Source organism: Canis aureus, chromosome 1 (assembly GCF_053574225.1).
Source record: "Canis aureus isolate CA01 chromosome 1, VMU_Caureus_v.1.0, whole genome shotgun sequence".
Classification (NCBI taxonomy): Eukaryota; Metazoa; Chordata; class Mammalia; order Carnivora; family Canidae; genus Canis; species Canis aureus.
The window spans coordinates 111,270,105-111,291,127 of NC_135611.1; the positions used below are offsets into that span (position 1 = coordinate 111,270,105).

Here is a 21,023-nt window from a genome sequence, read left to right on the forward strand (position 1 = left end):
TTTTTTCAGCTTCCAGAGCAAAAGCGACAGCCTGCTGTGCCTTACATGGGGGGCCCTGTGCCCTGCACTATCTGCTGCTCCTCATCTCCCTGACCTCACCCTCATTCTTTCCCTTTTCCTTCCTCTGCTCCCACCACCCTGGCCTCTTTGCTGCTCCTTGAACTCCCCAGGCATACTCCTACCTCAGGGCCTTTGCACTTGCTGCTTCCTCTGCCTGGAATGCTCTCCCTCCAGATCCCTACATTCCTCTCTTTCCTCCTTTAGGTCTTTGCTCATCGTCACCTTCTCTTCGAGGCCTTCTCTGACCTTCCTATTGAAAATCACAGTCCCTCCACACTTCCAACCCTCTTCTCTCCTCATTTCCCCTTCTCTTCTTATCACCATCCAGCACACCACGCATATTAGTTACTTTGCTGACTCTCTCCTCCGCCATAGTGCCCCTCTAGGAGAACAGAAGGTTTTGTCTGTTTTGTTTCCTCCCAAAGCCGCAGAGTCCAGAACTGTGCATAACACACGGTTTATTTATTGTTGAATGAGTGATTAAATTAAGTAATTAAATTAAGGGGCGACAGATGGGGCTTACATTTGGGACCGGGGTTTTGGGTGGGGGTAGGGAAGAGAACTGCTGCCTGAGGGCCTTGGTAAGATTCAGAGTCCCAGGCAATAGGCAGAAACTGGCCACAGGTTCTGAGAGACCAGATCTCGAGAGGGACTGGATTGGCCCTGCCGGAGCAGGGAAGGGGTCCGACAGCTGTGGTAACCGGCCAGTTCTGCATCGGGGGCCACAGGCCTGGAAGGCCAGCCGTCCCTGCCATATGCCTTATTGTTTGGGGCTGTGTGTCCGGGGGCTGCCTTGACCCCAGCAGAAGGAGCTCCTAGGACAACCAGGGAGCAGGAGTGGGGTGTTGTGGGCCAACAGCAGCCCAGCAAGTAGGAGCCTGTGAGGTCTGGCTTGAGGCAGGCCTGAGTCCACTCTCCGCACCCCCAAACATCCAGTGTGTGTGAGGATCCTTGGGTTAGGAGAAGGCAAGAGCCTGCCTTTCCCAGGCACATGGCCCAGGCCAGGTTGCTAGACAGACCAGCCCTGAGAGCAGGTTATAAACTCAGAGGGTCAGAGAGGAGCTGGGCTCATCATGATCTCTTGCCCCCCCATGCCCCCTGCCTGATGCCATACTGAGTCTTCATTTGAGTCGGCCCCACAGGTGTGGTGGCCTGGTCCTGTGGGGTCTGTGGTGTGGCTTTTCTGTGGGCACCAAGCCCTCAGGGGAGGGCTGAGGCTTTCGCTCTTTCAGGGGCCTGGGACCTCTTCAGTGGGTTGGCGTGAGCTGGCAGTAGGGGTCAGGGTCGGGGTTCAGCAGGTCCTGGCGGGGAGAAAAAGAGAGGGATCCTGGGTGGGGGTCAGAGTCGGGGTCGGGGGAGCCAGGCGGAGCCTGAGGCACACGGGGAGAACACAGCTGGAGAGAGGGAAGAGCAAGAAGGAGAGAGGTGTGCAAGAGGCAGGAGGCACCAGGCCGTGGAGACCCAGAGAAAGGGGTGGGCACGGAATGACAGAGATGAAAAGACAGGAGGGACAGGGCAGAGAAAAGGAGAGAGGGACAGAGAGAGAGAGAGAGAGAAAAGGACATAGGGAGCCAGAGAATGACAGCAAGAGTGGGAGCCATCCTGAGAGGTGTAGAGCCATGTACAGAGAAATGTAGAGAGACACATGGACACAGAGATCTAGGGGCAGATGGGAGGGGACAGAGAGGGGCTGGGGCCCAGGCCCAGGAATAGGTCCCTTAAGTGGGGTCGACTTGGGCTCTGACCTGTTGTGTGACCCTGGGCGCCACCCTTCCCTCTCCCAGCTTCATTTCCTCCTGCGCAAATTTTCAGTCTTGGAATCCTTCTAAGAAGGAGGGAAGTGTAACCCCAGGAAGGGAGGGGCTGGACTGTGTTCCGGGGAGCTAGAGACTTGAGAGCAGGTGGCAGTTAGGTGAGGATGGCCCCGCGCCCCCCCTCCCGCCCATTGTCAGGAGCCGCCCTTCCCCCAACCCCCCTTCCCAGCTCCACACCTGGTAGGGGTGGTTCTCTGGCTCCGGCTGCTGCTGGGGCAGGGGCTGCAAGGGAAGAGCACTGGTGAGGGGGGCCCTGGCACTCCCACACCCTCCAACCTTTGGCCTTGGGTGTCAGGCCCGACCTGGATTCCAAATCCGCCTCGCCCCTTCCTGGGTGTCCTATGACGGCCTTCACACCCCGCCTCCCGTCCACACCTGTGGCTCCACACTTTTAGTTTAGGCTTTTGACATTTTTCCTCTTATTCAATTGAATTCTTCGTCTTCTACTTTTTTTTTTAAGATTTTATTTATTTATTCATGAGAGACACACAGAGAGAGAGAGAAAGGCGGAGACACAGGCAGAGGGAGAAGCAGGCTCCATGCAGGGAGCCGGAGTTGGGACTCGATCCCAGGGCTTCAGGATTACACTCTATGGCTAAGCCACCCAGGCCTCCCAATAGAATTCTTCTTATCATCCCTTCCCACCCGTATCCGCCCCATGGAGAAACTACAGACAAGCGGAAGAGGGAAAATAGAGCCCTCCCCACCCCCACCCTCAGCCTCCATACCCCAGAGACAAAGGCTCTATGTTGTGTCTTCCCAGACTCTCTTCCTGGTGGCTTTAAAGTAGGGAGCATCCCGGGGACACCCGGGTTGCTCAGTCGGTTGGGCATCTGCCTTCAGCTCAGCTCATGATCTCAGGGTCCTGGGATCAAGCCCCGCATGGGGCTCCGTGCTCAGCATGTGTCTGCTTCTCCCTCTCTATGCCACTCTGCCTACTTGTGCTCTCTCTCTCTCTCTCAAATAAATAAGTAAAATCTTAAAAAAAAAAAAAAAAAAAAAGTAGGGAGCATCCCACAGAGTCGTGTTCTTGCAGTGGGGGACAAGGTGCCAGATGCCACAGTGAACCCCCAGGGGAGCCACCAGGGGGCTTTGGGGGACAGGTGGGGGCTCACCATGGTGTTGTTCATGGACGCTGTGCCCCCGAGGGGAGACACCAGGTGGGTCGGAGACGGCATCACCTCATAGATGTGCTGGTCACCTGAAGCAGGGGACAAGGGAGGAACTGGCTGGCAGGTCCCACAGGACCCTGCTGGCTGCTGTCAGCACTCATTTACTCAGCTAACACTTGTGCAAATCCCTGTCTTGCCCAGCCCTGTGCTGGGGACCCTGCCCTCCTGGGGCTCCCAGTCCAGTGGGGGAGACAGATCTGTCCCCAGATAGGGATAACCCAGAGTGGGTAGGGGTGAGTGGGGGAGCCCCGAGGGTTCCCGGAAGGGGGATCAGGGAGGACTTCCTGGAGGAGGGGACAGCCAAGACTGGAAAGAGAAGTGAGAGCTACGCAAAAGCAGGCATGAGTGGCTGGCGGGAGATAGCCTGCCATGGCTGAGGAGCTGTGACACGTTGGGCCTGTCTGGATTATATATATATATTCAATTTGTTTTATATTGTTTATTTGTTTATTGTTTTATATTGTTTATTTGTTTTGTTTTTAAGGGCAGGGCAGGAATGTTACACGTGGGAGATGAAGCCAGGAAGGACAGTGGTGATCAGTTTGCAGGGGTCTGGAGAGACGTGTAAAGGAGGCTGACCCTGTCCTACGGACCCTGGTGGGGAAGAGCTATGGAGGGCCTTTGAGCCGAGGAGTGACAGGGTGAGAGTTTTAGAAGCACCCTGCCCGGGGGTGGGGTGGAGGCCAGCCTGGAGGCCGGGAGGCCAGCCTGGGCCAGGTGTGGTGCCCCAGGAGTGGAACAGCCAGGACTAGATGTGCCAGCCACTGAGAAGAGGAGGAAAAGCAGGTTTGGGGTGAAGTGATTGGGAGGTCCCCAGCAGAGGAGGGGGAGGGTGTGTGTGGCTGATGGGGTGAAGAGGAAGGAGCCCGGAGGAGGGCCAGTAGCCACCGGGACCCCTGGCTTACTTACCAGCATTGAGGTTGGGGCGCGCCTCTGGCTTCTCTGTGGGTGTCATCCTGGGGACATATGGAGAGAACCAATATTAGGGTAGTAAGAGGCTTGGGCGGGTGGAGAGAGACTTAAGAGAAGCTGGAAAAGCCCATCAGTCCATCAGAGAGTGAGATGGTCCCTGCTTCAGAGCGAGTTAGGACAAGACCTACCCTATCCCCACCTCTTCTCCCATAATCCCTGGCCCCAGAGTCCTTCCTCAGTTTCCCCAGCTGCTGCCATATGCCAATGAGTAATGTTTCCCTAATGTCACTGTTGATACAGACCATCCAAATGATTCTGCTCTATCCACCTGTCTCACGATTTCCTTGATATTTCTCTTTGAATCAGCTCATTTGAATACCTTTATTTAAAAAGTACAAAAACAAACAAACAAAAAAAAAATTAAAAAAAAAAAAGTACATGACATCACTGCGGCAAATAGGAATAGATTGTCTCCTGGGAAAACAGGCCCCAGCCTCTCTCCTCCATACAGAAGTGGGCACCATCTGATGCCTTTACCTGCCCACCTGTCCACCCTGCTTCTTTTGTAATAACGTCTGTTTTTTTGGCGGGAGGGCAGGTAGGGAACCCTTCCCCACTCTGAATCCATCTAGTCACATGGAGCTGGGTTGGTCCTCTGACTCCAGAGCTGCGCAAATAACCCAGATTTGGCCAATTGGGACATTCGAGCGCCTGGCTACAGTGGTTGGTTCTCATAGGACATGTGATTTGAGTTAAGCTGGGGAGAAGCAGCCCTGGGGCTTTTGCTGGAGGTGTCAGGAGCTAGGTGTGGTCTTCTCTCTGTGGCCGCTGAGCTGATGGGATATAAGCCTGGGGCCCCTGGGTGCTATCTCATCACACCAAAAGGGAAGGTCCTTCCTGAGAATGAAGCCACCACCGAGAAAGGCAGAGTTGAGAGGTATATGGAAAAACCTCTTGCCAAAATCGAGTTCTTGGATCCAGCCATACCTGAAGCTCATATAGGACCCCCAAAAACCTTTTAATTCTTTGTAAGCCCATTTGAAGGTAGGGTTTCTGCCTCTTGCAGGGCAAATTCTGCCTAATATAGGATAGAAAGATCTTTTTCACCTCAAGAGTTCTGAGATTTGGGGATCCCTGGGTGGCGCAGTAGTTTGGCGCCTGCCTTTGGCCCAGGGCGCGATCCTGGAGACCCGGGATTGAATCCCACGTCGGGCTCCCGGTGCATGGAGCCTGCTTCTCCCTCTGCCTGTGTCTCTGCCTCTCTCTCTGTGTGTGACATAAATAAATAAATAAAAAGAAACTGCTTCTTTAAAAAAAAAAAAAAAAGAGTTCTGAGATTTGATGAGATTGTGTATGAGTCGGAGGACATGACTCCCAGAAGAATCAATCAGTGGGATGCAAGAGGTGGGGAAGAAGACAGAGGGACAGAGAGGCTGGGCCCCTGTACCTGTGGCTCTGGCCCCTCCAGCCTCCTGTTAACAGGAGATGGGCAATGCAGCAGATGAAGAGGGACCCGGCAGCGAGGGACCCAATTATGATGGCAGCCATGATCCCAGCACTCACGGGCAGGTGTATGATGGGCAGCTCCTTATGCTTTTCTGAGGGGTATGAGGGAGAGGGAGAGAGAGAGAGAGAGAGAAAGAGAGAGAGAGAGAAGCCTATGAGATGTCCTGGGAGGGCCTCCCCACGCCCCTCCCCCCTGCATCAGTGACTGTCCATAGAGCACTGATGTGCAGTTTCCTGTCCCCAGCCTAGAGCTTTCTCCTGCTTTTCAGAGCTGAGCATCCACCTGTCTAGTTGATTCTGCTGCACGTAAAACTCAGCGCCCCCAGATGGAACTCCTTGGCTCTCCCCACCTCAAAATCTCTGCTTCCCTAAGATTTCCTACCATCTTTGGCAAACCTGAAATCTGCTTCCTGACACATCCCCCCACCTCACCCCACCTGCCTGCTTTTTCTCAACTTAGTTGATAGACACCTCCATTCTTTTAGGGGATGTCCTCTGTTTTGTGGGGGGACAAAGGATCTTGATGTGTGGGGTTCTCAAACCCCACCTGCCAGGTTTGGAATGGAGCCTACCTGACTTCCTACCCCCACCATGAGGACCTCCAGTCTTTCATATCATGCTGAACACCTGTTATATCCCAACCTTTCTTGGCAGCTAAACTTGTAGACTCTGAGGTCAAAATGCTGGGGTACATGGGCAGATGACTCAAACTCGCTGTGCCTCTTCCCATTTGTGAAATGGGGATGATAAGAGTATCTACCTTGTAGAGTTGTTGTGAAGATTGAATGCGCGCACACACACACACTGTTCTTTCAATTATCCAACAAAGTAAGATCTATGCCATTTAAAAGATGAGTAAATGAGGCATGGAGAGGTGAGCTAACCTGCCCAAGGGCTCACACCAGGTGCAATGAATGCTAGGATCACAACTGGGCCACCTGAGCTCCTGAGGACCACTCTGTGTAGCTTCCAAAAGAGGGGCCTGTGTCCCACGAACCCTTGAAGGATGGGAAGGAACTGTATCAGGCTCTGCGTGACTGGAGTGTAGACCATCATTTCCAAATGGACTAGAGTGTCACCATATATACATACATACACACATATATATGTATTTGTGTGTGTATATAATTAAATCACTCAATATTCGCCTATTTCATCCATTTCCCTAAAAGTTTATCTGTTCAGAGTGTCCAAAACCCGTTTTAAAATGTATTTTTCTCACTGGGAGGAAGAAGATAGGTTGTGTCTGGGCATATGTGGTCCTTGCCCCCCTGGCCTGGGGAGGTGGTTAAGTCAGGCCCGTTCTGCAGATACACTAAGGCCCCGAGAGGTTGCATTTGGGCAGAAGATAGAAGGCAGGCCCTCTTCCAGACACTGGAACTTAGCAGCTTTCGCATCTTCTACCTTTTTAATTAATTAATTAACTAATTAATTAATTCTTAAGTAACCTCACACGCAACTCTCTTGAGTTCAAGCCCCAGAGATCAAGAATTGCATGCTCTACCGACTGAGCCAGCCAGGCGCCCCCACCTCCTTCCTTTTTGACTTTCACAACAGCAAGTGGAATTCCAGTGGCTTCTGTGAATGACTCAGGAGGTGGGGTGGGGCTGAGGCCAGGTCAGCTGACTCAAAGGGTCCCCCGGTTCCTGTCCTCTCCACCTAGGCCCTGTTGCCTCATCTTCTTACATCATCCAGAGCCCCTTCTCCTGCATCTTCTTGCTCTGGCCCCTGCTGCCCTGTCCACCCATGCAGTTCCATCACCCACAGCTCCCTTCCTCGCTGTCTGGGGCTGCCCAGCCTTTGCCCATGCTGTTCCCTCTGGCTGGCATGCTCTCTCTATATAACTCCTGCTCACTTTTCCACTCCCAGCTCCCTCTGGAAGCCTTCTCTGACAACCCCAGGCCAAGGAGACTCCTGATAGGCATTTCCTTCATAGCTTACTTGCTTAATTTTTTTTTAAATTTTTATTTATTTATGATAGTCACACACAGAGGGAGAGAGAGGCAGAGACATAGGCAGAGAGAGAAGCAGGCTCCATGCACCGGGAGCCCGACGTGGGACTCGATCCCGGGTCTCCAGGATCGCGCCCTGGGCCAAAGGCAGGCGCTAAACCGCTGCGCCACCCAGGGATCCCGCTTACTTGCTTAATTATGCAATTAATTGGTTCATGTTGGTAGATTGGACATGAAAGAGCACTTCAGGGGCACCTGGGTGGCTCAGACGGTTAAGCGTTGACTCTTGATTTCGACTCAGGTCATGATCTCAGGGTTATGAGATCAGACAAGATCGGGCGCCTTCAGGGTGGTATGGCCGTAGACGATCTCAGGGTTATGAGATCGAGCCCCTCATTGGGCCCCTTTGCTCAGTGCTGCTTGAGATTCTCTCTCTCCCTCTGCCCCTCCCTCTGTTTGCATGCACGTGCTCTCTCTCTCTCAAATAAATAAATCTTAGAAAGAAAGAAAGAAAGAAGAAAGAAAGAAAGAAAGAGAAAGAAAGAAAGAAAAAAAGAAAGAAAGAAGGAAAGAAGGAAAGAAAGAAAGAAAGAGCACTTCAACTACCTCCATTCTGACCTTAGTCTGTACTTGTTAATTGGTTAAGTTCTTTCCAGCTTGTCTCTTAACTCATGCAAAAGATGCTGTGTGCAAGGCATCCTGTGATGGGAGCGGAAACTACCCCTTCAAGCAGTAGGGACTGCTCTGAGCCAGCAAGAGCCCTCTTGACTGACCCCGAGACAACAATTGACCTGACCTTTACTGCCCACCTGCACGTATCCCTGACCTTTGTCTCACATCTTCCTTATATAAACCTAGATGTATTTTCAGTGCTTTGGAGACAGTCTTTGAGATGCTAGTGTGCTGTCTTCCTGGTGTTGGCCTCACTGAAATAAATAAATCCCTTTGTTTTCCTACCTCTCCTCTCTCTGCCTTTGGATTTTGTCTGCAGAGAGTGGCCAAACTTGGTCTGTTTGGGATCTCGGGAGCCAGGTGCTCCTGCACCCCTGTGCCGCAGCTACAGACATGTGGGTGTCTCCTCAGCTGGAACCTTCTACCCCTCCACCATGTGAAGCCTCCAGGAGTTCAGGGAGGGATGGATCCCGCCTCCAGCTCTGGGTAGACTCCCTTAGCTTATCCATCCCTTGTCACAGCCACCACATCAGGAAGGGCAGCCGCTCAGACCTAAGCCAGTCAGCGCTCTTGCATTCCTTTGGCCTTCCTAATTGGCTCAGGTTGGTCCAAGCAGAGTGCAAGTGAAGCGGTGTGGTCCAGAGGGGGTCGGAGGAAGGGACCCTGGTCTGGAAGCGTGGGCTTGTGAGCCTTGGGAACCGTAAAGTCATCTTGCTACCCTGAAGGCATTAATCATGCCTCCTTCTCTCTTGGAAAGAGAACCCCGAACTTGAACTGGGCACAAGCCTGCCCCAGATAAAGACATTTCCCAGCCTCCTTTGCACCTCCGTACATGGACAGCTCGTTCAAAGATGCCTTAGAGCACAGTGTTGAAAGTTGCTGCTGACATCAGAACCCTGAGCAAGTTCACATACAAAACTCTGTGTCTGAATTTCCCATTTTATAAGGATACGAGTAGTATTGGATTAGGGCTGAGCCTAGCGATCTCATTTTAACTTGATTGCCTCTATAAAGATGGTCTTTCTTTCTTTCTTTCTTTCTTTTTCTTTCTTTTTAGAGATTTTATTTATTTATTCATGAGAGAGACACACACACACACAGAGAGAGAGAGAGAGACAGAAACATAAGCAAGAGGGGGAAGCAGGATCTCTGCAGGGAGCCTGATGTGGGACTTGATCCCAGGACTCCAGGATCATGACCTGAGCTGAAGAAAAATGCTCAATCACTGAGCCACTCAGGCATCCCTAAAGATGCTATTTCTATTCATCTTTCAATAGACACCGAGGCTCCTTCCACAGTTTGGCTATGTGGACATTGCTGCTATAAACATTGGGGTGCAGGTATCTCGGTTTTTCACTGCATCAAAAGATGAATGGATAAAGAAGATGTGGTCTATATATACAATGGAATATTACTCAGCCATTAGAAACGACAAATACCCATCATTTGTTTTGACGTGGATGAAACTGGAGGGTATTATGCTGAGTGAAATAAGTCAATTGGAGGACAATCATTATATGCTTTCACTCATACGGCAAATATAAAAAATAGTGAAAGGGATGATAGGGGAAAGGAGAGAAAATGAGCAGGAAAAATTAAAGAGGGTGACAAAACATGAGAGACTCCTAACTCTGGGAAGTGAACAAGGGGTAGTGGAAGGGGAGGTGAGCGGGAGGATGGGGTGACTGGGTGACGGGCACTGAGGGGGGCACTTGAGAGGATGAGCACTGGGTGTTATACTATATGTTGGCAAATCGAACTCCAATAAAAAATATATATTAAAAAAATAAAAGATGCTATTTCTAAATAAGGCTCTATTCTGATGTACTGAGGATCCGGATTCAGTGCCTCCTAAGCTTGGTTCCTTGCCACCCTGGAGAATATTTGAATTGTTCAGGATCCTTTAATCTACTTTTCTGCTTAAATCAGCTAGAAGCAGTTTCTTTTCCAGTAGCAAGAACCCTGCCTGAATCACACGATCAAGTGTCCTCTTTTTAGAATTTGTTATATTTTCTGACTTTCATCATAAACAGTGAACTTGAAAAGAGGGAGCCTGTGAATCACTGTCTTTTTCAAAGTCGATTGCGACAGGATCTCTTCTGTGATATGATCTTACCGTTCTCTAATGTAGTAGCAGGGTCTAAGACCCCTCCCTTGAATCTCGGCTAATCTTAGTGACTCACTTGTAATCCAAAGAATACAATGTACGTGATGCTGCGTGACTTTCAGGGCTAAGTCAGAAGAAGCCATAGAGTTTCTGCTTTGGTTTTTTGGAATACTTGCTCTCCCCCTAAGAACCCAGGCTCTGTGTTGTGAGGAAGCCCAAGCAGTCACACTGGAGAGACCAGCTGACAAAGATCTGATGGATAGCCCCAGCTAAGTTCCCAGCTCACAGTCAGGGTGAGCCTCCACCTATCTGCCTAAAGACACTTCTGGATGATTCCAGCTTCTAGCGTTTGAGCCAGTCTTAGCCTCTGAGTCTTCTCATCTGAGGCCCCAGACATCATGAAGCAGATAAGCCATCCCTGCTGTGCCCTGTCTGAATTCCCGATCCCAATAATCATGAACATAATAAAATGGTCATTGTTCTATACCACTGAGTTTGTTCCGTATCAAGAAGTAACCAGAACGGAGCCCCACATTTGATTTCTTCTACGACTGAAAGTTTTCTTTTTGGCTTTTCTCTTTCTGGGCCCTGGGACCATCTATACTCAGTTCTCCCAACAAAGAATCATCTGGGTCTTCTTCCGTGGATCATATTTCTCCATGTGTATCTTTGATTAGATACAAACACATCTGAAAAAGTGCTTCGAGACGGACGCCTGAGTGGTTCAGTGGTTGAGCGTCTGCCTTCGGCTCAGGTCGTGATCCTGGGGTCCTGGGATCCAGTCTCGTATTGGGCTCCTTTCGAGGAGTCTGTTTCTCCCTCTGCCTATGTCTCTGCGTTTCTGTGTCTCTCATGAATAAAAAAAAATATATAAAATCTTTAAAAAAAGTGCTTCGAGAGACCACTATACAGTGGACAATGACCAAACTGTATACAAAAATAGAATTCCAGGGACGCCTGAGTGGCTCAGCAGTTGAACATCTAGACACATTTGGCTCAGGTTGTGACCCCGGAGGTCCCGGGATTGAGTCCCTCATTGGGCTCCGCGCAGGGAGCCTGCTTCCCCCTCTGCCTATGTCTCTACCTCTCTCTCTATTCTCATGAATAAATAAATAAAATCTTAAAAAAAAAAAAAAAGAATTCCAGTCCACAACCTATGGTGAACTGCCAGGAAGACCAGCCCTCTCACAAACAGCTGGTGACGCCAGCCTGCTTTGAGTCAGACTTACAGGGAAGCCAGATTGCTATCTCCAGTGACAGTCCGGGAAAAGAAACAGTAGCTTCTGTACGAGTTGGCCCTAAGTGGCCAGGACATGATTAATAACCGACTGCTTCCCTAATTTTTGTCCCTGCTTCTAACTTTGTCCCTGCTTCTAACTTAGGAGAAAGCCAAATAGGCACCCCACCTAGCCCCGTGACAACAACCTCCAATCAGGAGGAGCTGAAGACAGCTGAAGTCTTCTCTTTCTTCCACTAGGAAGCTTCCCCCCCACCTGCCTGCCTTTGAGTCTCTGCCTAAATGCAAGTGATAGGGGTTGGTTGACTCCCTTATTACAGCAGGCTCTGAATAAATAGCCTTTGCTGAAAAGGCTCTTTTTTAAAAAAATTTCTTTTTATTGGAGTTCAATTTGCCAACATATAGCATAACACCTTTGCTTTCCTCATTGCCAGCGCTGGACTTGGTTGATTTCCACGGCCTCAAAAACAGCGACTTCGCTTGGATTTCCCAGTTGGTCCTCACAGCGATCCATGGCGGGAGGGGTAATTGCCCTCATTTTACAGCTACTTTGGGGAACAAATTCGGAAAACTTTGGCCATTTGACTAGAGGTCACATAAATCCTGACACCAGCCAGTTAGTCCTCGATGGTGGTTGTTCATGATGAAGCAGAATAAGGTCCGAAAAGTGTGGACTCCAGAGCCCGCCAGCCTGGGTTCAAGTCCTGCATCTGCTGCCCCTTAGCTGAGTGACCTGTGCAAGTTACCTAACCGCTGTGGGCCTCAGTTTCTCCATCTGTGGGACGGGAATCATCTTGCGGTGGCAGGGAAGACTCAAAGGAGAAATGCGTGTGAAGCACCTGGCATGTGTTCGGTGAAGGGGAGCTGGGCTCTGTAATGAACTTCCTGGGGTCAGAGGGCCTGGGGGGCTTGGAGAAGCCTGTTGCTTGAAGGCCCCGAGTCCCCACGACGGGGTTTACAGGGGAAGGGACACGAGCTGGCGATGACTGTGATCCGTCTCTGGTTTCGAGCCTGCTTTAGGCTGCCTACTGGCTGTGGGACCTTGGGCAGCTGACTCCGTCTCGCTGAGCCTCTTTCCTCATTGGTATGCTGGGGACCTAGGTGTCCTGGGCCTTTCTTGTGTGTTCAGTCTGCCTGGAGCCTCTGAATCCTCTACTTGGGGAGCCCTGCCAGAGACTCGCTTTCTTTGCTTCTTTTTCTCTCGGACACTGTCCGGTGACCCAGTCCCTGATCGAGGACATGCCCGCCAACATAGAAACCCCACAAGGGCAGAGATTTGTCTGTTGCTTCCTTAAACTCAGTGCCTGGCACACAGGAGATACTCAAGATGTTTGTTGAATGAGTGCAGCTCCCCCTCCTTTTTTTAAAAAAAGATTTTATTTATTTATTCATGAGAAACACACACAAAGAGAGGCAGAGACATAGGCAGAGGGAGAAGCAGGCTCCCTGCGGGGACCCTGACGTGGGACTCGATCCCAGGAGGCTGGGATCATGCCCTGGGCTGAAGGCAGACACTCAACCACTGAGCCACCCAGGGGACCCTGAATGCAGCTTTCCAGTGTCCCCTTCTATCTGAGCCACTAAAGGCCACACCCCTCATGATTAAGAGAGGTTAAGTGTGGGAATTACCCAGGGCACAGGACAAGTTCCCAGCCATGTCCACACCCCCCTCAAGCCAGGGGCTGGATTTAGGGCCACAGCAGTCCTTAAATAGAAATGCCCTGGCTGCTGAGGTGACCCCTCCTGACGTGAGGACCCACCCCAGCCTATGCCTCATCCCCTCCGCCTTTTCCTTTGCTCTTCCTTTTGCTGAATCATTTTGCTTCCTTGCTGTTTGTGTTCAGCCTTCTGGAAGCTAAGGCATTTCCCAGGAGGGAGTGGATTCTACCAGGGCTGAGAAAAAACCAGGTGGCGGAGGGCCAGGAACATGGACTCAGACACAGCTGGGGCCTTGGTTCCTGCCCCAGCCGCATGGTGGTGGGCCCTCTGCGTCTCTGTTTGCCCCTCTGTAAAACGGGGATCATCCCAGGGCCCAACAGGGTTCCTGTGGCAGTGGGAATGAAGTGTGGTCAGCAAAGCGCTCAGCTGACAGGTGCCTGGCATACAGTAAGTGCTCACACAGGGGAGATGGAATTACAAGTATTTACGCAGTACCTAATGTGTGCTAAGCACTGCTCTGCACTAGGGGATTAGCGGTGACCAAAACCATAATAGATAAAAATGTTATGATTATTATGGAGAGAGCAAGTGTTGAATTCTTCATCCTCCCCACCCTAATCCCCTGGCCTTGGGCTCCCCATCATCTTGTTTGTCCAACTTGATCCCATGCCCGTGGACAAGCTGTGGACCCTTTACTCAAGGGGAAGGAAGCTATAGACCAGGCTGCAACCAGATGATGATGATGATGATGATGATTTATAAAGATTTTATTTATTCATTTATTTGAGAGAGAGGGAGAGCGCATAAGAGAGAATATGAGCAGGGGTGACGGAGGGGAGGGGAGCAGAGGGAGAGGGAGAAGCAGACACCCTGCTGAGCGTGGAGCCCAATTCGGGGCTTGATCCCACAACCCCTAGATCATGACCTGAGCCAAAACCACCGACTGAGCCACCCAGGCACCTCAGACCAACCAGAATTCTATCTTGGTCTGTCTGTCTCTCTGTTCAGCTTTCTCTCTTCCTACCTCTGCCTTTTGCAAGAGGAGATTCAGAATCTGCAAAGAAGCCTGCGCTGTCACTCAGTTAGGGTCTGGCAGGAAACCCTGGCCGCAAAGAGGAGAATGGAGCTCCTGAGCAGAGATGAGGCCAGAGATGGCACCCCCAGGAGGAGGAGGGAGCCCTTGTGTTTTGGACAACTATTTCCCACCAGCTCTGCTGGGCTCCCCACCCATTCATTTATTCAACAGTGTGTCTGGCCCTGTTCTAGGCTCCAAGGAGACAGCTGTGAACCCAGGGCTCCTGGAGCCGACATCCTGGGGGCTACCCTGGGGCCCTACAAGGCTCCCTACACCGTGAGACAGTTGCAGAGAGCTTCTGTCCTCACAACCCAAGCCTCGGTTTGAATACATCCTGCTGCACTGGCCTCCGAGGATGCCCCTCCTGCTCTCCTGCCTCAGTCATGCTGGCCCCTGCCAGCTCAGTTCATGAGCCCTGCAGCTTCCTGCAGGCCCTTTGCACAGACCAAACCCTCTGCCCAAACACCTCCCAAAGCTCCTTTCCCCTCTGCTTGGAACTGCCGGTCATCATTCAAGCTTTGTTGAAGGAGTGCCTTCCCAGGGCAACCTCCCTGCTACCCCTAGTTACACTCTCATCATCTCTGTATGTGCCTTTCCTTCATGGTCCCTGCACTGATCATAGTGATCTGTTGTGTGTGTGTGATTATTCATTAATATCTATCTCTCCTGCCAGGCTGTGAGCCCCTGCAGGGCAGGGCCAGGGCTGCCTCGGCCTGCACTGTGTCCCTAGCACTGCCCAGTATAATCCAGACACAGAGGTGGCCTTGAGGAAGAGGGACTTGGGGGAAGCTTTGGTGAAGGGATGGGTGAATGAGCAGCTCCGCATCTGCAGAGGCAGCTACGTGTCTCATTCAGGCGACCCTGCACTTGAATCCCAACCCTGTCACTGATTCGATGACTGGATGCCTAATAGTTGGGGCATGCCTTTTTCCACCTGAGCCTCTGCTTCTTTCTGGATAGACAAGATTCAGCCCATACTTAACCGTGGCTGGGTTAAACTGTGAATCAGATCAGTCCTCTGCTTTAAACTCCCGAGTGGCTTCTTTCAATCTCTCTACAACCGACAAGCCTGGCCCCTGTGTGCCTCGCGGACCTCAACTCCTAACGCCCAACTTGCTCACTGCCTTATAGCCATGGCATCCTTCTGTCCATATGCTTTGAACACACCAAGCTAGTCTTGCCTCGGGGCCTTTGCACTTGCTGTTCCCTCTGTGAGGAACTCTATCCCTTAGAAATCTGTAGGGCTCCCTTCCTTTCCTCTGCTCGAATGTCACTTTTTTGGCAAGGCCTCTATGATGACCTCTCATTCATTCCAGGTCACATTACCTTGTTTAATTTTTTAAAAAAGATTTTATTCATTTATTCATGAGAGACTCAGGGGGGCAGAGAGAGAGAGAGAGAGAGAGAGAGAGAGAGAGAGGCAGGGACACAGGCAGAGGGAGAAGCAGGCTCCATGCAAGGAGCCCGATGTGGGACTCAATCCAGGGACCCCGGGATCACGCCCTGGGCTGAAGGCAGGTGCCAAACCGCTGAGCCACCCGGGGATCCCCCTAATTTTTTTTTTATTGGACAAGTCATAACTTCTCTGTGCCTTAGTTTCCTCATCCATAAAATGAGTCCAATAATATCACCTACCTTACAGGACTGCAGTGAAGATTAAATGAATTATACATACAGTGGGCATATAATAGGCATTTAATATAAATAGTGTTAGCTATAACTATTGTTAATGTCTCTGAAATATGATCTTATTTTATTATTTACATGCACATTATCAGCATCCCACGTATGAAAGAAGGCAAGGAGATTCCCCCCACCCCTTTTTCTCTGCTTTGAGAGGAAATGATTAAGCTCCCAGACTGCCGTTGTGACTTTGTGGGATCAAATCCTTGGTCTACTCCACTCTGCCTCAGTTTCCTCAGCTCTAAAATGAAGACAATAATGGTACCTGCCTCATGGAGTTTTTGGTTTTGAAAGTTTTCACTCAGGGGCACTTGGGTGGTTCAGTCAGTTAAGTGTCTGACTCTTGATTTCAGCTCAGGTCATGATGATCTCAGGGTTGTGAGATTGAGCCTCAAATCAGGCCTCACACTCAGGGTGGGATCTGCTTGAGATTTCTCCTTTCCCCCTCCCTCTAGCCTTCCTTCCACTCTCTCTCTTCAAAAAAAAAAAAAAAAAAAAAAAAGAGAGAGAGAAAGTTTTTGTTCATTTCTTTATTCAACAAACATTAACTAAGAACCCACTGTGTCCACCCGCTGCTGTGGTAGATGTCGGATGATAAAAGGACAAGTATGTTTTCACTCTCTTGCTTTGAAGAATTACTCTCCTCATGAGACATGTTTGGAATGTGACACATCGGAGCACATTATGAAAATCACAGAGGTAATGAGATGACCAGAGTCCTCTGGGGACACAGATGGTTAATGACCAAGTCTGCCTGGGAGAGTTGAGAAGTTATTTTATTCCTCTAGCTCTATTGAGATGTAAATGGCATATCAGATTTCATAGGGTTTTTAAATTTAATTTAATTTTAAATATTTTATTTATTTATTTGGGGGGGGCGAGAGCATACACGCACAAGGCAGGGGAGAGGCAGAGAGAGATGGAGAAGCAGACCTCCTGCTGAGCAGGGAGCCCAATTTGGGGTTTGATCCCAGGACCCCAAAGTCATAACCTGAGCTGATGTCTGACGCTTAACCGACTGAGCCACCCAGGTACCTCTCATTTAATTTTAAAGTTTATTTATTTATTTTTAAGTAAGCTCTATACCCAGTGTGGGGCTCAAACTCACGACCCAGAGACCAAGAGTCACATGTTCTTCTGACTGATGTCCCTCACCTGTTTGTTTGTTTGTTTTTTAAGATACACATGAATTAATATAGGGCAGTGGTTCTCAACTGAGGGTGACATTTGGCAATGTCTGGAGACAATTTTGGTTGTCACAACTGGGTGAATGCTACAGGCATCTAGGGGGTAGAGGCCAGGGATGCTGCTAAATATCCTACAGTGCCCAGAACAGCCCCCACCTACATGGAATTAGCCAGTCTAAGATGTTAATGGTGCCCAGGTTGAGAAGCTATGTTCTGGAGGGCGTGTGCCCAAGTAACAAATGCCCAAGAAAGGGTAGCTGCTATTATCCATCACCCTATGTCTAGCACTTGGCCCAGAGTGGATTTATCAATAAATACTTGACTTAATGGACTTGAAGACAGAAATGCAGTGTAACACTTAGGCCCATGCACGCAGTGGGAGCTCGATCAGTATTTCGTTAATTAATGCCTGTGAGCAGTAAATGGGATGGTGCATTCTCCAGGGTCTGGCTCAGTGTCTGGCACAAGGTTGGCACTCAATGGATATTTTATCAGTTGATGCATGTGAGGATACACACAATGTCTTCAGGGCCTGGCACCCAGGAGGTGCTCCATCAGTTTGTGTTGAATGGATGAATGAGAGAATCAAAGGAAGTTGTATTTGCACAGGTCCTGGCCTGTGGTAGCCTCCAGGGTGCATTAGCCTAACCCATCCCTCCCTCAGTGGCACAACACTCACCGGCCACCTGGACCTCAGTCTTGGCCCTCATGATCCAGGCAGGATTGATGTTGACAGCTACCTGGTAGGTGCCACTGTCGGTGGGCTGGACACGATGCAGCATCATGGAGCCATTGGGGAAGCCAACGATGTCATGCTGTCCCATGGCACTGCCGTCCCTCTGGGGCCGCTGGAGATCGGGGAAGTAGGTGAATAACATCGTGCCACCATTGGTCTCCTCCCCCAGGTACCAGTTGAAGTCCTGAAAGTTGCCTGGGATTCCCTGGACAGACAGGAGAAGGTCCTGGTCCTTTTGAGGATACTCTGGAATCTTCTGGATGCGTAGGGCAGCCCAAGAGCTTGTGGGATCCAGAGGGCCAGGATTGAGGCTATGGGAGTTACAGGGTGGCCTGAGATCAGAAATGTTGGGCAGGAACCATAGCATTTTTCTCCCTGTATGTCCTCATCTGGGGACAAGGACTCTGAGTGCTGTTTATTGGAAATAGGACTGGGATTGATTAGTGATGTCTGCCCTGGGTTCAGGAGTGGAAACCCAGATATGAAAGACACAGATTTCTCATCCCATTGGTCCAGCAGATTTTTCTGCCCTAAGATGCTGTGTGGTCTGCCTCTAAACAGTTGAACTCTCTGAATTAATTCATTTATCCATGTAACCAATACTTACAGAAATACATATTATTTATGCCACAGTACCAATTGTATATGATATGTCTAAAATTCCCTAGATTTCAGGGGCACCTGGATGGCTCAGTGGTTGAGCATCTGCCTTAGGCTCAGATTGTGATCTCAAGGTCTTCGGATCGAGTCCTGCATCGGGCTCCCCGCAGGGAGCCTGCTTCTCCCTCTGCTTATGTCTCTGCTTCTCTCTGTGTGTCTCTCATGAATAAATAAAATAAAATCTTAAAAAAAAATTCCCTAGATTTTTAGGCACTGGGGATATAGCAGGAAAACAAATACAAATAAATTCCTGTCTTCTTGATGATCTGAGGAAAGGCTCCTGTGTTGCTGGACCTGGCCTGTAGTGGGCGCAGCCTTGTACCAGGCAGCCAGAGCCTGACCTAAGTCAATTCCCAGGATAGTTCTTCTTGGAGTTTGAATTTGCAATAACAGGTGTAAACATTGTAGCAGCAGTTTGATGATCATATGTGTTATTGCAAATAGGACAAAAGAACAAAATACACACCCCCCTCGAAAAAAATCCCCAAACAGATAATATTCTTGTCCTCATGGTTCTGATATTCTAGAAAATTCCAAAGTAAAATTGAATATGGCACTGTGATTCTACAGCTCAACCCTCTCCAACCCCCAATCTTACTCCTCTTCCCTGGCAAATCTTTCCTTTCTCCCAAGAGACCTCAGCCCCTGGGCTGAGTCCCACCTTCTCCCCTCAGCCCTGGGGTGTGTTTCCTCCTTACCTGAGAGCAGGAGGCCCTTTGAGAAGTAGTGCTGGGCCCACTCAGGAATCTCCATCTTGGTGTCTTGTGGAGGTGCCAAAGGGCCACTGCAGACACCGACAGGGCTGGACGGCTGGGCCCTGGCTGTGCGAAGTGGGCCAGCTCAGTGGGAATCTTTGGGGTGCCTCCCAGACATTGCTGAAACTGGCCGAACCCCAGTATCCCCTTTCCACAGGCTCCAGAGGCTTCACTTGTGTTCTCCGGGATGGACTGCAGATACTGGTTGAACCAGTTTATCAGGGTGACTGGGGAGCTTCCTGGGGTTTCCCGTGGACTCCTCCCTTAATCCCCTTCAACCTCTTCTTCCCACCCAGTGTGAGGTGTGACCGTTAGGAGCACGTCAGGAGCACAACAGGAGCACGACAGGAGTACGACAGGAGTCCTAGTGTCCTCTGGTTGAATAATCCCCCTGGGCCAGGCAGGTCCCTGCAGATAGGCCCAACACAACTGCCTCATCCAACGTCTACCACACATAACTATTCCCATTTCACAGATGAGGAAACTAAAGCTCAAGGAAGGAATCAGGTCTACTAGTAGGTGGCCATTCATTCATTCATTCATTCATCCCAACACCCACTCCCTGTGCCCAGCACTGTGCTGAGTGGTGCTGCAGACACAGTGGTGATTGAGACACCTCTTGCTTTGTCCTCAGTCCCCAGCGGGGCTCACAGTTCTGTGTCTGTGTTGGGGGGAGCAGACCCATCCCCAAGCAATGATGATCCAGGGTGATCAGCACTGGGATGGAGGAGCCCAGGGGGCTGGGAGAGCCCAAAGAGGTGCCTCACTCAGCCTGAGGGGCAGGGAGAAGGAGATATCTGAACAGAGACCTGGAGTAGGAGTAGCAATGAGGCAGGTGGTGGGGTGGGAATGGGGTGAGGTTTACCAAGCATTATAACAGCATATGCAAGGCATGGAGGCTGAAAATCCTGGCTGAGGGGGCGCCGAGTGGGATGGGAGTAGGCTGGAAAGGAGGGATCCACTGGGATTTTGAGCTGTGTTGGGATAGGATCTAAGTAACGGAGGGGCCAGGGTTGTGTCAATACTGTAGCTAGTCGTCACATAAGGTGATTGAAATATACCCTGAAGTTAATTAAAATTCAATGCCTTCAAAATTAGTTTCTCAACCTGGTCACTTTCAAGTAAGTGATCAATTATCCCCTGTGACCAGTGGCTATCACACTGGATAGCGAGCTACAGAATGTTTCCATCACCATCACAGACATTACTATTTGGCAGTGCCCGTGTAGGGACCTGAAGGGGGCAGTGCCAGCTGAGGTTTCTGGATCTGTGGGCAGAACACTAAGTTTGGGGGGGCCATAAGTCAGTGGTAGTTTGCCTGTGTATGTCACCAGGTTGTCGCAGGTGATGGCATCTATCAGACAAGGGTCCCCAGGTTGGAGTGAGAGAGAAATCTGGATGTTGATCCACCTTGCAGGGTGGAGTGGAGGGGGGGGTGGTATGGTCCAGGTGGGCTGAACCATTGCAGAGTCCAAGCACAGCCCTGTGGCAAGCTGGTGAGCCTGACTCTGCCACCACTTGGCTATGGGATCTTGGGAGCAAATGACTTCACCTCTCTGAGGCTTGGCTTCCTCCTCTGTGATGGTGATGGGAACGTTCTTCCTGGGGGAGACAGCTCTGAGTTTGGGCTGCAACAAGATTGCCCAAACCACTTTGTTCCAGTAGGAATTTGGTTGTGTAGCAGGAGTGGAGTTGAGGGTGTCAGGGGGACTCTGATAGATTATCACCACTACCCCCTGGAGAGAGGCTCTGTAAGCAGCGCTAGGCAGCGCATAAAGCAAAGCCAGTTATTCTGGATTTTCTGCGTGCTGAAGCTTCTCTCTCTCTCTCTCTCTC

At 50.4% G+C, this 21,023-nt stretch overlaps 1 protein-coding gene and 1 non-coding gene across 2 annotated transcripts; one reads left to right on the plus strand and one right to left on the minus strand.

The window, feature by feature from the left end:
* Nucleotides 1-518: 518 nt before the first annotated feature.
* On the minus strand, nucleotides 519-20,931 carry CEACAM19 (CEA cell adhesion molecule 19). The gene is given in 8 exon segments (XM_077893408.1): nucleotides 519-1,361; nucleotides 2,052-2,096; nucleotides 2,990-3,075; nucleotides 3,956-4,002; nucleotides 5,406-5,556; nucleotides 17,716-18,054; nucleotides 18,057-18,083; nucleotides 19,131-20,931. Coding segments are annotated over 8 exon segments (804 nt in total). The 5' UTR covers nucleotides 19,186-20,931; the 3' UTR covers nucleotides 519-1,307.
* On the plus strand, nucleotides 18,694-18,878 carry LOC144289500 (small Cajal body-specific RNA 16). Its single transcript, XR_013357367.1, has one exon.
* Nucleotides 20,932-21,023: the final 92 nt, after the last annotated feature.